At 41.3% G+C, this 15780-nt stretch overlaps 2 protein-coding genes across 2 annotated transcripts; one reads left to right on the forward strand and one right to left on the reverse strand.

Annotated features, from left to right (window-relative positions):
• Positions 1–241: 241 nt before the first annotated feature.
• On the reverse strand, positions 242–2773 carry LOC104433456 (probable carboxylesterase 16). Its single transcript, XM_010046205.3, is given in 3 exon segments — positions 242–1148; positions 1902–2479; positions 2482–2773. Coding segments are annotated over 3 exon segments (1197 nt in total). The 5' UTR covers positions 2566–2773; the 3' UTR covers positions 242–613.
• Positions 2774–12104: 9331 nt separating this feature from the next.
• Positions 12105–14548, forward strand: LOC104433455 (stemmadenine O-acetyltransferase). Its single transcript, XM_010046203.2, is given in 4 exon segments — positions 12105–12612; positions 13288–13848; positions 14157–14328; positions 14331–14548. Coding segments are annotated over 4 exon segments (1335 nt in total). The 5' UTR covers positions 12105–12201; the 3' UTR covers positions 14522–14548.
• The last annotated feature ends 1232 nt before the right edge of the window (positions 14549–15780 follow it).

Consider the following 15780-nt stretch of genomic DNA (forward strand, 5'->3'; position numbering starts at 1 on the left):
AGCAAAACAAAGTTCGGATGTCGAACCGTTATCTTTCCCCTTAAACGAGATTTTGCATGCAATCAGTGTCTGGGAGTAATTGCAGTGTAGATTTAAGAGGAAATTCGACAATTTTGGTACCCCAGACTCAGAGAAACAAGGATGCAAATCGCCACTTGAGGCATTGGCTAATTATGGATCGGGCAATGCAGCATAGAAATTGCCAAATCTGTGCAGTGCAGACAAAATTATAATGACAGTGGAAAGAACTAGACAGAGCAAATTCTCATTTAAGATTAAATCCTATAAGATACATCTTCACATCAAGGCGATGAATATGAACAAATGAACAAATCAATGGTGACTCTACAATGGGAGGAAAACGATTCAAAGAATGGAAACAATCATATCTCTGAAGAAAGCTTCAGCATTTGAGGAAAGAGATGGTGAATGCACCAATTGTCAAGATCTGAGTCCAGTCGCCATGTGCTTCTTCATGGACAAGCATATATAGTCAACCAAGCAAAGTTGTCTCACAGCTCTGCATCGGCCTTCCTGTCCATGATAATCTCCCTCCAATTATCTTTGTTTGCTTCGATTCACCTTACTTGCAAAATTTTCTTTCCTGACCAGTTCAGTAAGAAAACTCGAGACCTCTGAGTGAGATGTACTTCTTAACCCATATTGCTATATCCTCCGCACATGCTCGAGCTTGTGGCGTCTGAAGGAGCATATCCTTAGTGGCGAACTCGTGAACGGCGTCCTTATAGTCCAGCACGGGTGCATCAACATTGAACTTCCGCAGCTCTGCACAGTAAGTGATGGCGCGGTCCCGCATCATGTCATGTTCGGCCACTACCATCACGGTTGGAGGCATACACTTCAAAGGCACCGTTCTTGAGACAAGAGGGTTCACTGCTGGATGGTCAAGGCTGAACTCCTCGTCTGGTAACAAGAGCTTCAGGGCCAAGTTGCGTATAGCCTTGTCATAGAAGTAAGAGTTCGCAAGCTTGACCTCAGACTTTGTGGGGGTGCTCCCGGCGAAGAACGGATACATTAGGACTTGAGCCACCACTTTGATAGGGTCAAGGAGCTTCCCTGCCTCTACGGCCTTTTGACACACATATTCTGCAATATTGGCGCCAGAACTCACACCAAGGAGGACGCACCTGCTCAAGAATGATCGGTGCAACTTTAGCTGGCATTACTATCAAAAACAACAGAAAGGACTTGCAAATGGACTTTTGACAGTAGCTGAAGTAAAGCAGCGGGACTAACATAATTTGCCTGCAGCAAGAGTGATTTCAGACAGAGGCATTGTCCTAGAGAATGTTATGTAGCTTATGTTTGAGTTACCAGACAAAACTGGTGACTGGTGAGTAGGACAACCTGTGAGAAATTGAAGATCTCTCATAAAGGTTCTTATGAAATGACCAAGCGCGATGCTCGCAGAAGCAAAGATCATACTCAATCAGTGTCTCAATCAGTGTCTTATACATATTCATCTGATTACACCGATCATCAACATTTGAAGCCCGCATATCGTTAATTTCAGCACCTCTCAAGTCTCAAACTGTTCAACATGCATAATGCCTCATTTAGCTCCCTCTGAACAACATTCTATCCACCTATCAATCATTCTATCCAGACTATCAAAGAAAGCGTCCATCATATAACGTTATCTGCAGAAATTTAGTCTCGTTCCATGAATGGTTCTGGTACAATTGCCCCTGCACCTAGACAAAAAGGCCGATTTGCGCAGTCCCTCCGATATAATTATCTCAATGTCAATCAAGAATTGAATCGTCTACCCGAAAAAAATGCATACCCATTTGCAAATTTAAGGATCAACAAGAAACGTGATCAATCGCTGTTAACATATTCAGAATTCAGAGCTATTTGTCAAGGGAGCAAATAGTCACCTGGAAGGATCTCCGTGGGCGGCGAGCCACGGCTCGACCATCGACACGCCGAAACTGTCGAACACACGGCCCTCGACCCCGACATTCCTCCTCAGTTTCCCGATCGACCGGCTGCAGCCCGCCAAATTCGCCTGCTTCGCCAGCCAATTCAGCGCCTTGGCCCCGTCCTCGAACGCCGCCGGGTACTTGCTCTCGGGCGCTAGCCTGTACCCGACCGCCACCACGATCACGTCGCACGCCCTCGCGATCCTCCGGCAAAACCCGTCGTTCTGCGCCGAGTTGTGGCCCCCGTTCACGAAGCCGCCCCCGTGGAACTGCAGCATCACGGGGAGCCTGACGCAGTCCCCGGTGGAGGGGGAGTACCCGCCGTAGTTGGCGGAGCCGCCGCCGGGGCCGGCGCCGCCGGCCGGGGACGCCAGGACGGTGTCGGGGAGGAAGAGGCGGAGGGAGAGGGCGGAGGAGGGGTCGATGTGGATGTCCTTGGAGGCGGCGCCGTCGACGAAGGAGGGGTTCGCGGGGGCGGCGGGCTCGTCGAGGCGGGAGGCGATGCCGAAGGGGTCGGCGGGGCTCGGAGGGGAGGGGCAGATTGAGCGAGGGCTTGGAGCTTGTGCTTGAGGTGGTACTTGAAGAAGAGGCTGTACAGCTTCACCACCGCGGTCGGCATTTTCACAGAGAGAGAGAGAGAGATTGAAGTTGGGACCTGATGAGAGAGAAAGAAGAAGAAGAAGGTAGAGGAGAAGGATTACAGAGGAAGAGACTTGTTCAATTCAAATTTCACAACGGCGTGTCGAGAAAATGAGAGCCGATTTGGAGAAGACGAGGAAGACGAGGGAGAACAGCGGTCAGAGTAGAAGCTTCTCGTCGTTCGTCATCCTCGATTCCCACCTGCGATGCGAAATGTCGCGTTTTCGAAAACCGGACCGAACCGAACCGCCACCCCGGTTCGTACTTTGCCCGATAGAACTTTTTCGGGACCCTGTAAGATATTAAAAAACATCACCTATAGAACTTGCTGACGTAGCGTTAATACCGTTAATTATTTTCTAATGTGAATTTTATTTCTTTTTTTCTCGATTTATAGACTCCCTCTCTCTCTCTCTCAAATTCTTATTCTTGGGGCCTGCTGCTTTGAGCTCGAGGCTCAGGTGGCCATGGCCTCCGCAAGCTCAAAACAAGCTACCATTGCCATAACATCTGCAAACTTGAGCTCGAATGGCCATGTTAGTCGCAAGTATATAGCTTAAGCTTGTGACTATGACAATCGTGATAACCCGATCCCTCTCACTTTCTCGGCAATTTTGCTTTCTTCCATGTTAGACTAATAATGTTGGACCAATCATAGCATAATAAGTGTATTTTAGCATATGCATAAATAATTGTCAAATCAGAAAATTAATAAGAGATAAGATATGACGCGAGAATTAACGATGATATTTTATAGAAAATAGATAGACGTTTTGAACTAGATTTAAACGTTCTCTTGGGCCGTTTTTAAGCGTAGATACTTATTTATCTCGAATAATTATTCAGTCTATATTTGCAATTGAAGAAGAAAAACAAAAGAAGAAAGATGGATGCGAGAGAATTTGGTGGGTGGTGGCTAGCGAGGGAATCGATTGGTTCGCGCGACCGACGATCGACAGCGTGAATATGCGGTGGGATGATTTGCTCCTCGCTGGCGATGGAGAGAAAGGAATAGAGTCCTTCCCGGGTGCACGTGAGCTCGCCTTTTGGTTGGCCGGTGGGGCTCCCGGGCTCATTTCGATCCACGGCTGTCGATGCACGAGGAGCGTAGCATCGGACGGCGATGCGCGCGCGAGCTCGGTCGTGGAGCCCGTGGAGCCTGCCCCGATGGGTCCCGCCACGTCATCATCGCAATCGTGTCGGCGGCGGTTCGGTGGGTGACACAGAGACGGGAACAGACCGACCAACCCGCGAAAAGATGGTGCGGCTATTCCGTCATTTTCCATACTCGCCCTCGAAAAGGCGGAGGCAAAAGCGAAAGACCAGAGGGTAATAAAGTAAATTACCAGCGATTAAGATATTGTACCTACCTTTTCCTCGCGTTCATTTTCTACCTTTCCCGACAATACTTCTGGAGAATTTCGTTTCTTCCTCTCTCATATCTTCCCCATCATTTCAATTCTCTTTATTTTTTTCCCTTACTCTTATTCTCATTAATTGAGGGCGTTTCTATAATTAAGAATTTCTTCGTGCCATTAATGCTTCCTTTATTACAAAAAAAATTTGATTTTTTAAAATTAATCATCCGTTATTATTTAAAATAATTAATCAATAAAAATATTTTCATTATAGATAAAAGCTATGCATAAATGAGAATTATCGATATTTATATCCTCATCGTGCCCAAGGAAAATGCTCCATAACTTTTACATCATAAACATGGCATTTCTTTTATTAGTCAAGAAGAAAAATTCAGATGTCATGTAATAATATTAACAAGTGTCCTCAAAGATATAACATGATAGACAAAACATACATAGTCACATGATAAAATCCATTATCACCACGAATTATCGTGGCCATCCATTTTTGCATGGTGTTGTAATTCCTATTTTCATGTTGAGCTCTTATCCAACTAGGGGCATGCACAAGAACCAAGCCAACCTAAGAACGAAAATTATCTGTTTTGGGCGGTTCTCGTTCCAAATTTTTGGAATTGAGAATAATTGGTTTAATTCACAATTTCAAATGCAAAATCGAATCAATTAGACCAAACAAATATATTATTTTAAAATTTTCTTTTTCTTTTAAAGAATAAAGAATAGGAAATTGCTGAAACCCTAAGCCGAACTAGTCTAGTGGAATCGCCTCAACTTGGGAATCATCACCCCTAACTGCAACAACTAATAATAATATCATCGGTTTAACTTCTTTTTTTTGTTAAAAGAAAATTGTATTCATTTCTAAAAGAGATACGAAGTACATAGTTTTCATGATAAAACAAATCGAAACTTAACAAGAATACAAAAAAATGAAGCCAAATTTAGAAAACAAGGAAGATGAATGGAACACCAGTAAAGTTAAGAACATACTCATTCTCCAAGAACAAATCTATCAAATAAAATCGGTGGCCAATTATTGAATCCCGCGTGAAACTCCAAAAGCATTTTTATTAAACTTCCATATCTAAATCGAGAGGATAAAACCCAAATCTAGAACTAGATCATCAGAGTTTAAACTCTCAAATTGATAATTATAATGGGAGAATAAAGCTCCAAAATCTAAATCGGGAGAGAATTCAACATCCAATCCTACTAATGAGGGGATTTGGGCCTAATCGGTCCGATATTGGTGAGGGCCTATCAATATCAGGCCACCATACAACCCATCAGTGGCCGGATTCCTATCATCTCAGCCCACCGTTCATGGGCCTCAGGCAACGCACGGCTTCAGCCCTCCATACGGCCCACCGTTGAGCTCCACGGATTGATTTATTGACAATTTGTAACATCCATCTACATATACTCGAGAAAATATACCGTGCACTTTTCCATTTTAGGAGTTTATACGATTATCACGACGGATACTAGGCGGTAAAACTAGAAATCTGTGGAATCCCTTGCCATTCGAGAAAGTTTAAATAGACATAGCATATATACTTCCTGTTAAATTTATAAACGAAATTAATGATGGGTTCAATTATCTATATGGATAGAGCTTTTTACATTATTTCAAAAATAATTCATTGTAGATCCATTAGAATGTCCACCCCAAATAGAGTACTCGACACGTGTTAGATTAAGTGTGAATTTGGGAGGACATTTGAGTTAAGAGGATGTATAGATTGAGATTGGATGAAGGTCGCTTTCGAATGCACGTAGGAATCAATTGAATTTGCGATAAGTCACCGCCTTGAGCGTCAAGTAATCCTCGTTGAACGGAAAACGACTAAAAGAAGGGCAAAAGGAAATTAAATTATTATTTTCTCCAGAAAATTCAACATGGGATTCTTTTTTTTTCCTCCCATTTATTATTTTCATCATCATCATCATTGTTATTATTATGTAATCTCCTCGGACTTACCATTTGCATAATTAAATTATTTAGCATGGATTCGGGCAGCAACCTCGTAATTTGTTTGCTCGTAACAATCGTCCAACTTACAATTATATATTTTAAATAAGTTTAAGTTGTTAGACAAATGCATTGATTTAAAAGTATAAAATATTACATGAACATTTGATTTAATATTTATATATATTAACACTATCCACACGCATCGGCATGGAATTTTTTAATTGAGAAGACAAAGGACCTCCTATTCAATAAGTATAAAATTTTGTAAAATCATTGTCAACTATTTTAAAAGTTAAACTATTAGATAGCGTGTGATTTAATATTTATATTTTTCTAACAGAGTTGATTTATACTTTTGTGCCATAAGTACGGATTGACAATCTAGAGCATTATTTAAAGGCGATGAAGCTAGAATTGGGAATTATGAGTTTGGTCTGCAATTTCAGGTCTAGTCCTTTTGAAGGAAAACTGTTTTCTATAAATTGTTTTCTTATTTTTAAGTGTTTTGAATGACGGAAAACTAATGGATTTATGGAAAACCTTTTCCTATGAACTGAAACAACAAACTTAGATCGAGAGAAAATAACTTCTCTTTCTAATAAGAAGAAAATATTTTTCCTAAATCATCAAATAAATGAAAATTACCCATTTTCCTTGAAAGCGATTTTTATGAAAAATGCTTTCTTTTATTATAAAGTTTTTGTAAAATAAACGCTGGGGAAATTAATATGCACCGCAACAATTTGGTCAAGGCATCCAAATTTTATACTTGGCCTCCGATACTAAAGTCAACACCGAAAACGAGGGAAGTTTTAAAAGAATTCAAGCATAAAGATGAAGATAGTTAGTGGCGGTTCTCGCCAACCCGGATTTTTCTGATAACATCGGCATTCAATCATAGCCTGGCAAAGTCGTCCATTGCCTTTTGCAAAGTCAAAAATAAGAATCCAGCGCTGCTCATTTCTTTCGGTATTCCGTTTGACAAATTCGCCCCTCCCTTCATGAGGAATGCCGATTACACATATAATATCTATCCCATCAATTTCAGTGCAATTTCGTAAATATGCCCTTGTTCCTAAAAGATGGGGCTTATGTTGAAAGATACCTAAGTCAGCTGATAGGCGCCGGCCCATATGTTTGGGTGCCATTCCAGCGTTAAACTGACGAAGGGTATTGGCCGCTCCCCTGCCAAGAAAAACATAAGGGTTGGGTTAACAACCCATAAGACCAGACCTAGACAAGTCTATAAAAGGCCTATAGGGAAACAAAGGGGAGAACCCTCCTGGGGAGAGTGACCTCTTATGCCTCTGTTCCTAAAGGATGGGGCTTAGGTTGAAAGATACCTAAGTCAGCTAATAGGCGCTGACCCATAAGTTTGGATGCCCTCCCGGCGTTAAACTGACGGAGGGTATTGGCCGCTCCCCTGCCAAGAAAAACACAAGGGCTGGGTTAACACCCGTAAGACTTCTTTTTCATTAATAAACTTATAAGACCTTGGAACAATTAGATAGACCTAGGCAGGTCTCTAAAAGGCCTACAGGGAAACAGAGGGGAGGAGAGTGACCCCTTATGCCCCTGTTCCTAAAGGATAGGGCTTGGGTTGAAAGATACCTAAGTCAGCTGATAGGTGCCGGCCCATAAGTTTGGGTGCCCTCCCGGCGTTAAATTGACGGAAGGTATTAGCCGCTCCCCTGCCAAGAAAAACATAAGGGCTGGGTTAACACCAGTAAAAATTGGACTTGAGCAGGTCCTTAAAAAGCGGGGTGTTTCACCGGGGAAGGTCTGGAATCAGGGTGACTTCCCTACCCCCCGAAAGGGGGTTGTGGCTGGTAAGCTCGCGCATGATATCCTCCGTTAACCTAGGAGGGACATGGTTGAGCGAGGGAGCCTTTTAAGGACCTGCTTAGGTCCGTCTTTTTTACGTGTAGAACCCCGTGAGGGGCTGAATCACGGGACGTTTTGTATCCGTCCAACGATAGATTTTTTCACGAGGGGGATCTTCCTCGGGGGTTTCACCCCTAGGGACTTTGATTCCCTTGGTTTACTTCCCCTCTAGGCCGTTAGACTGCACCTGGAAGGAGCTTTTTAAGGTCCTGCTCAGGACCATTTTTGGCGGCGACGGTCGCCGCCATAATGCCCCTTACGGGGCACCCCCCTTCCTTTTCTGCGCTTCACGCCCGGGTGTTTCACCAGGGAAGGCCACTGGAATTCATGGTGGCTTACCCCGCGCGCGCGCGCGCGAAAGGGGGGTTGTGGCGGGTAAGCCTGCGCATGATACTCTCCATTCACCCAGGAGGGACATGCTTGAGCGGGGGAGCCTTTTAAAGACATGCTCAGGTCCTTAGTCTTACGGGTGTTAACCCAACCCTTATGTTGTTTTTCTTGACAGGGGAGCGGCCAATACCCTTAGTCAGTTTAACGCCGGGAGGGCACCCAAACTTATGGGCTGGCGCCTATAAGCTAACTTAGGTATCTTTCAACTTAAGCCCCATCCTTTAGGAACATGGGCATAAGGGGTCACTCTCCCCAGGAAAATTCTCCCCTCTATTTCCCTGTAGGCCTTTTATAGACCTGCCAAGGTCTGAAATCTTTTTTATGGGTGTTAACCCAGCCCTTATGTTTTTCTTGGCAGGGGAGCGGCCAATACCCTCCGTCAGTTTAACGCCAAGAGAGCACCCAAACATATGGGCCGACGCCTATCAGCTAACTTAGGTATCTTTCAACCTAAGTCCCATCCTTTAGGAACAGGGGCATAAGGGGTCACTCTCCCCAGGAGGGTTCTCCCCTCTGTTTTCCTGTAGGCCTTTTATAGACCTGCCTAGGTCTGAATTACACATAATATCTATCCCATCAATTTCAGTGCAATTTCGTACCCACACGCATTGAATCTTGTCATTTTCCCCAATATTTGATTAATTTAGTTGTACAATCAATATTCCTGAAAAATATTGAACAATAATAGGAAACAATTCACCAACTCGTTATATGTCATCAAGCGTTTACTTACTATTCATTAGTAGGTGACATGAATTTCGATGCATAGCAGCTTTTAAGTAAATGGAGGAACCATCCACACTTTGACAAGGACATTTTCATTAATAAATCCTCTATCGTATAATATAAAAAGAAAAAAAGGAATCAATCATGGTTGCTGTTCGAGTCTTGTTAATGGGTGCCGTAAGGAAAGCTTGGTAGGGCAAAAGCTATCAAAAATCCAAAACTATGCTTATTATGATATCTTTATCATCATTTTTTTGTGATACGAAAAATCTAAAATTTGTACTCATGTGACATATTTGCTATCCGTTAAAAATCTGTTAATGAGATCCTTAGAAATCTACCTATATGGATGCCAGAAAGCAAATACTATTGACAAGGCGTAAACATGCCTTAAGTGAAATAAAAATTGATATTATTTTGGTTAAAAAATCATTTAACAGAACTTTGATTGATGGTAAATGTGTCAGATACAGGTTTATGGTTTTTTATATCACAAGAAAAATTTTATAATAAATGCGTCACGGTGGGCATAATTTGAGATTTTTGATATCACAAAAAAATTCTAGATAAATGTGTCATAATTGACATATTTTGGGATTTTTGTGTGACTTTTTTCCTCTGTTCTCATTTTTAATGTATTTATAACACGAGAAAGACAATGCATAGATAATTTTATTTTAATCGAGGTGTTTAACAACTACTTAAAAATGAAATTCTTTATGAGAAGACAAGTACTTCAACTTATTACAATATTTAAATATTAAACCATATAATTATTTAACAGCTTAAATTTTTAAAATAATTGACAATTGTCGCACAAAATCTTTCAAAGATATCAAATTTGGACCCTGGCAGAAGCTTAACAAAAGCTGGATATTCATCTAAAAATCCCAAAAAGTTGCCATCACGTTCGTCCGAATTCATCTTTGGAATTTTTGTTTTCTTTATTAGAGGATAATATTTTGCAATCATGCGATTCGTTGACTATAATAATTCACTATACAGAAATTTCGTAAGCTATTACGATCATTGGCAATTTGGCAACTTGATGATATCAAATATGATATCAACTCTTAGCAAGACTCTCAAATCAATCAAACAACTCAACATTTTTGCAAATTTATCCTTACATTCACTTTTAGCAAATTAAATATCTTTCAATTCTTGTACTTTAGTCGTAATTTCAAATATCTCGCCGTCAATTATATTCAGTATCTCAGTTGTAATTTTCAAATTTTCGCCTTTGATTAAATTCCAATGTTTTTTGTTCATCACATTTTGTCGTCAATTAAATTCCGTAAAGCTTTTTATATCATGAGGTTTCATCGTTGATTAATGTATTCCATTAATACAATTCCCGTCTGGAATCGCTAAAGAATTCATCTCCTTTTAATAAAAATGAAAGAACGAATTTCGACATAAGATATTGGGTCGATGATGCGATTTCGATGAGACACATCTGTCGAATGAATTCCAGTCCTTCATCGAGCAATCCTGCAACCTAAGCAAGATGTTGCAGAAGATACCGCTTCCAAAATAGCTGACCAGCAGCTGTCGCGGAATGTCTTATTTTTAGAACTTAAAAAGAATTCTCCATTTTAACCATGCTTTGTTTTCATATACAGGTGATCAATCTTCTCAAATCTTCATAGAGGAATCCAGGTTGGCAGATTGATCGGGATGACATCACGAGATTTCGATATATCAAATATTAAAGTCAACTAATCGCATGGTTGCAAAATATTATCCTCCAATAAGAAAAGCAAAATTTTCAAAGTTGAATTCGGACCAAGGTGATGGTATCACTATCATATAGTGTCGCAACTCCCTGATTTCCTTCTCCGATTATTTTTTGAGCCGCTAGATACAAGTGTGACATAATTATTTAATATTATAACAATTTCTTTTATATGTAAATTGGACTTTGGCCTAAAACTTAATGTGAAAAGATATGACAAGCGATGTGAACAAGAGTTTTGAAAAGATTCGAACTCGGAAACCTCCTACTTTGATACTACATAAAATTTTGTAGCACCTCTATCGGTTATTAAAAACAATTTAAGCTGTTAGGTGAAGACGTGATTTATTATTAAAATATTATTATACATCGATTGGCTTTATTTGAAAATGAAGCCATATATGTCCCTCAAATTTAGTTTAACTTTCGACAAAAAAATATTAGTTTAACTTTTGACTAGGTACTTCAATTGAGGATTGTATTTTTTGATTTTGTTTGTATCGTGAAAAATAAATGATTTAAAAATATTTTCTTAAACATATTTACTTATATGTATTACTTAAAATAATTAATCAATGTAAATTTTTTTATTATCGACAACAATTTATGTTTAAATGTTTTTACAAAGGATGAAAATATTTTTCATTTATTTATTTTTATAAATGATATTTAAAAAAATACTTTTTAAATTATTCATTTTCACGAAATATCTAAATAAAAAGAACGTGACAGTACGGTGGAAGTAGTTTAGGGATGATGACTATTTTCGTCCACTCATTCCTTAATCATTGCACGTGCTGCAACTTGAGTCTCCCAATCCTTCAAAAAAATGGTTTCCTTCCAGCTGTTTAACAAATGGGCATCCCCCCAAATTTATTCGTGTGCACACTAACTAATAAAGCTAAAATTATTTACATAAATAGATTATGATTTCTGATTCCCATAAAAAATTATAAAACGACAACGTGTTTATGGCTTGGCTTCCATTCATGTGCGAAATAATTCAGCAAGTTGCCATTAAATTTATGATGACAAAGCCCAGTTAGGTTGTATTTGGCCTGGACGTTTTTATTCATTTCGAATATAGCTTATGAATTAACTTAAATTCTTTTGTTACATTCTTGATAAAGATATCATACTGACGATTATCGACAAAAGTCCATCAAATATATAACGATCTTTGGGTATGAGTATGTAGGGCTTTATGTATATTTCTGCGCATTAAAACAAAAGTAAAACACAAAAAAGAGAGATTTAAAGAGTCACACGTATTTTCTAAACGAAAAAGAACGTTTTTACCCCCGGAATCATTCACGTATTAATAGAACACGTAAAACAAAACCCTACTTTCCCGTTGACTTTTCTTCGTCTTCCCGCCTTCTATATAAATCCACCCGATATTGCGAGGGTTGGTTGTAAAAAGTATCGCCCCATACCTTCTTTCTTCCTCAAGCTTGAGCAGTCGCTCAGCACATCATTTCACACTCTCTCTAGGAGTTCGAAACCGCGAAGACAAAAGCCATGACGATGGCCGACGTCGAAGTGGAAGTCGTCTCCAGCGACACCATCAAGCCCTCGTCGCCAACTCCGGACCATCTCCGCCATTACAAGCTCTCCTTCCTCGACCAGATACAAGTCCCCGTGTTCATGCCCTTGGTCCTCTTCTTCCCGAGGGACGATGATGTGTCGCTCGACGAGAAACGTGGCCGAATCAGGCAGGCTCTGGCCAAGGCCTTGACCCAGTTCTACCCTCTTGCGGGTCGGGTCAGGGACAACCTCTACGTCGACTGCAACGACGAGGGCGCTTTGTACGTGGAGGCTAGGGTCAGGTGCGAGCTCTCGGATATCCTTGAGAACCCGGTCCCTCGGGTTCTGAATAGGTTCTTGCCGCGCCAGATCGACGATGTGCAGGACTTGGCTGTGGCTGTTCAGGTATAAAAATCCGGAAAATTACAGAAGAAATTATTTTTCGGAACGCTAACTTGAAACGAGTATCTGGATTACTTTTTTCTCCCTTGGCTGATACTTACACTGCAAACCTTCTTATTCTTTTGCCTTCAATTTAGATCGAAAACATTACCCAACATCATGCATCAGGTTGTATTATACAACAGTTTACTGCAGAACCAAACTTCTGACATATGCAATCTCGAGGGGCTCACAAGGTAGTTAGCTAAAAAAAATCACACACCATAGCCTATTTAAATGCGTTCATGTCTCTGTTATTTATCCAGGAATCTAGCTCAGGGTGGCAAGATAAAAAAGAACTGCAACACCTAGCTTAAGCGAGCGCAAGCTTTAGAAATTTTCTCTCGAACCTTGTAGATTAAACTGTAATACAAATTGCACCATGTAGCACCATGTAGCAATTGATCAAGAGGTAGATGGCCGCGCTAGCCTCCATGAAATCATCGTTACTTATGATCTTGTGTTGACTCTGATGTATTTTTACATGCATAAATATAGCCGACGTGGTAAATGGAGATAATTTTTGAATATCCGGGATCGAAAGATGATTATTTTGAATGGATTTCTGCGACTTCATATTTTTACTATCTGAACATGCAACGTCGTCACCCACTTCCGATGTTTGCGCTCTCTACACAGGTCAACTTCTTCGAGTGCGGTGGCTTAGCCCTCAGCCTCTTGATCTCCCACAAGGTCGCCGACGCCCTCTCCTACTTCACCTTCCTAAACAGCTGGGCTGCCACCGCCCGAGGCGACACAGATATCATTGATCCCTGCTTCAGCTCCTCCGAGCTCTTCCCACCCATCAACCTCTCTGGCTTCCAGACGTCCACTGGCATCGTCAAGGACAACATCTCCACTAGGCGCTTTGTTTTTGATGCCGCCACTATCGCCTCGCTCCGTGAGCAGTTGACGGACCTCAACAATGCTGCCGCTGCTGCCACCACCGTCGACCACCAGCGCTCCCGCCCAACCCGAGTCGAGGCCCTATCGTCTTTCCTATGGAGCCGCTACATGGCGAGCACACAGCCCATCGACACCAGAGGAGACAAGCTCTACACTGTGCTCCACGCTGTGAATCTCCGGACAAGGATGGAGCCGCCGATGTCGGGGCACCACTTTGGCAACATCAGTAGGTTGGCGATTACGGTGCCCACCAAGGACGCTGTTGTGGACGGAGGCCACAAGATAGTACACCAGGTGATGAGCACTATCAAACTGGGGGGAGCCAATGGCTCCCTGTCAATATATTAAGACTGATTTATAAAAGAGAAATATTAGACACATTAAGACCGGTTTGTGAAATTGATTTATATTGAAGTTTCGAACTATTTACTGCTAGATATAGTCCACCTGTTTAAAAGTCAATTTGCAGCCTGACGCAGAACTTATAGTAAACTATTTTCCCGGATCAATCTTCAGTAAACTGGCAAATTTCAATGATCATATGCCAACAGAAGATATGTTTCGTTTCTCAAACGAAAAATTCTCGGTGCGCCATTGCACAGGTGAGGGAAGCGATCAAGCAGGTGGACGGGGAGCACATAAAGAAGCTCCGGGACGGGGAGGGTTACCTGAACTGGCTAAAGGAGCGGTCGGCGAGGATCTCGCAGGGCGAGGTGGTGTCGTTCAGCTTCACGAGCTTGTGCCGGTTCCCGATCTATGAGGCGGACTTTGGGTGGGAAAGCCCACCTGGGCCGGCTCGGCGAGCCTCACTTTCAAGAATCTGGTTGTCTTCATGGACACCAAGTCCGGCGACGGCATCGAGGCCTGGGTCCACCTCAAGGAGGACGACATGGCCAAGTTCGAGCAAGACAAAGAGTTGCTTGCGCTCGTTTCGCCTTCCGTGAGCGTCAAAAGTTGTGCATTTTAGTTGGTGAAGTTGGCCAGAAAGGGTGGCCTTGGTATGAATAGGGACTCTGTTTCAATTAGGTTTCTTATTTTTAATCACAAAAAACCCGAAACTATGCCCACCGTCATATAAATATTCGGAACTTTTTTTCTATCACTAAAAATCCTATAATTACCAATTGTAACACAAATAATCCAAACTTTCTATGTCATAAAAATTCCTGAACTTATACTAGTGTGACAAGTATACCGAATTGAAATAAAGGATATATATAATTTGGGGTTTCTTTTACCAAAAAAAAGTTGGGGATATATGTGTCATAGTGGGCAAGCTTAGGGTGGTGACACAAAAAAATATTTGGAGTATTTGTATTGCTACGAACATAATTTGAGGTTTTTGTGATATTTGTCTTTTATTTTGTGGCTTTTCATGTGGATTTTTTTTTTTTTGTGTGAATGCAGTAATAAAGCTTGAAATGCAATTGTAGATTTCTGAAATGGAACAAAAAAAGAAAATACATAGAATAACCTTGCAACGTCTTTATGTCCGAAGATGTCCGTGGTTGGAGCTCGGAGTCATTATAGTTTTTGAAAGTGATATTACTTGATGCGAATGAAACATTAAATAAATGGATCATATCCATTCGTAAAAAGAGTCTTTGACCAATTTTTTAAACCTCTTCACACCACTCAATATTAGTCTTCAATTAGAATAGGAGTGACGAGGTGATGTGATGATTAGAAATGAGCATCGAGTCTGATTCAACTTGGGAACCAGATCGAATCGGATTTGTTGACACTAGGTGAAAGCGAATTGGTTCATAAGAGCGAGGGTATTTCTTGTCAGCTAGGCAAGATGCGCCGATCTTCATCTCAACGCCACCTTACCAGCTCATTCCATTACCCCTCCCCAAACATGTCCACCCAGTCGTTCTAGTCCGTCAGCATGGCGCTCACCAACGTCTCTATGTTGCTCACGTGCCACGTGAAATCCTAACCCATGACCTGACTCTAGCATTGAAAAGCTCCCTCATTGACTCGGTGAGTCAGTCTATGGAATCGCCCATTCTTCAGAAATAACAATTTAATGAGGAAAATTTGCTAAGAATTGGAGCTTGAATTGGGTTCGAGTTGCTAAAAATTGTATTATATAAACATAGGTCATATAGTTAAATGGATCAATTTGGATTGGACTATTTTCAACCGAACCAAACTCAAACCACCTCACCCGGTTAACAAGCCTAAATGTAGCCTAAAGAGTTTTTATTTTTTCAAAGTGAT

This window comes from Eucalyptus grandis, chromosome 2 (genome assembly GCF_016545825.1).
Source record: "Eucalyptus grandis isolate ANBG69807.140 chromosome 2, ASM1654582v1, whole genome shotgun sequence".
NCBI classification, from domain to species: domain Eukaryota; kingdom Viridiplantae; phylum Streptophyta; class Magnoliopsida; order Myrtales; family Myrtaceae; genus Eucalyptus; species Eucalyptus grandis.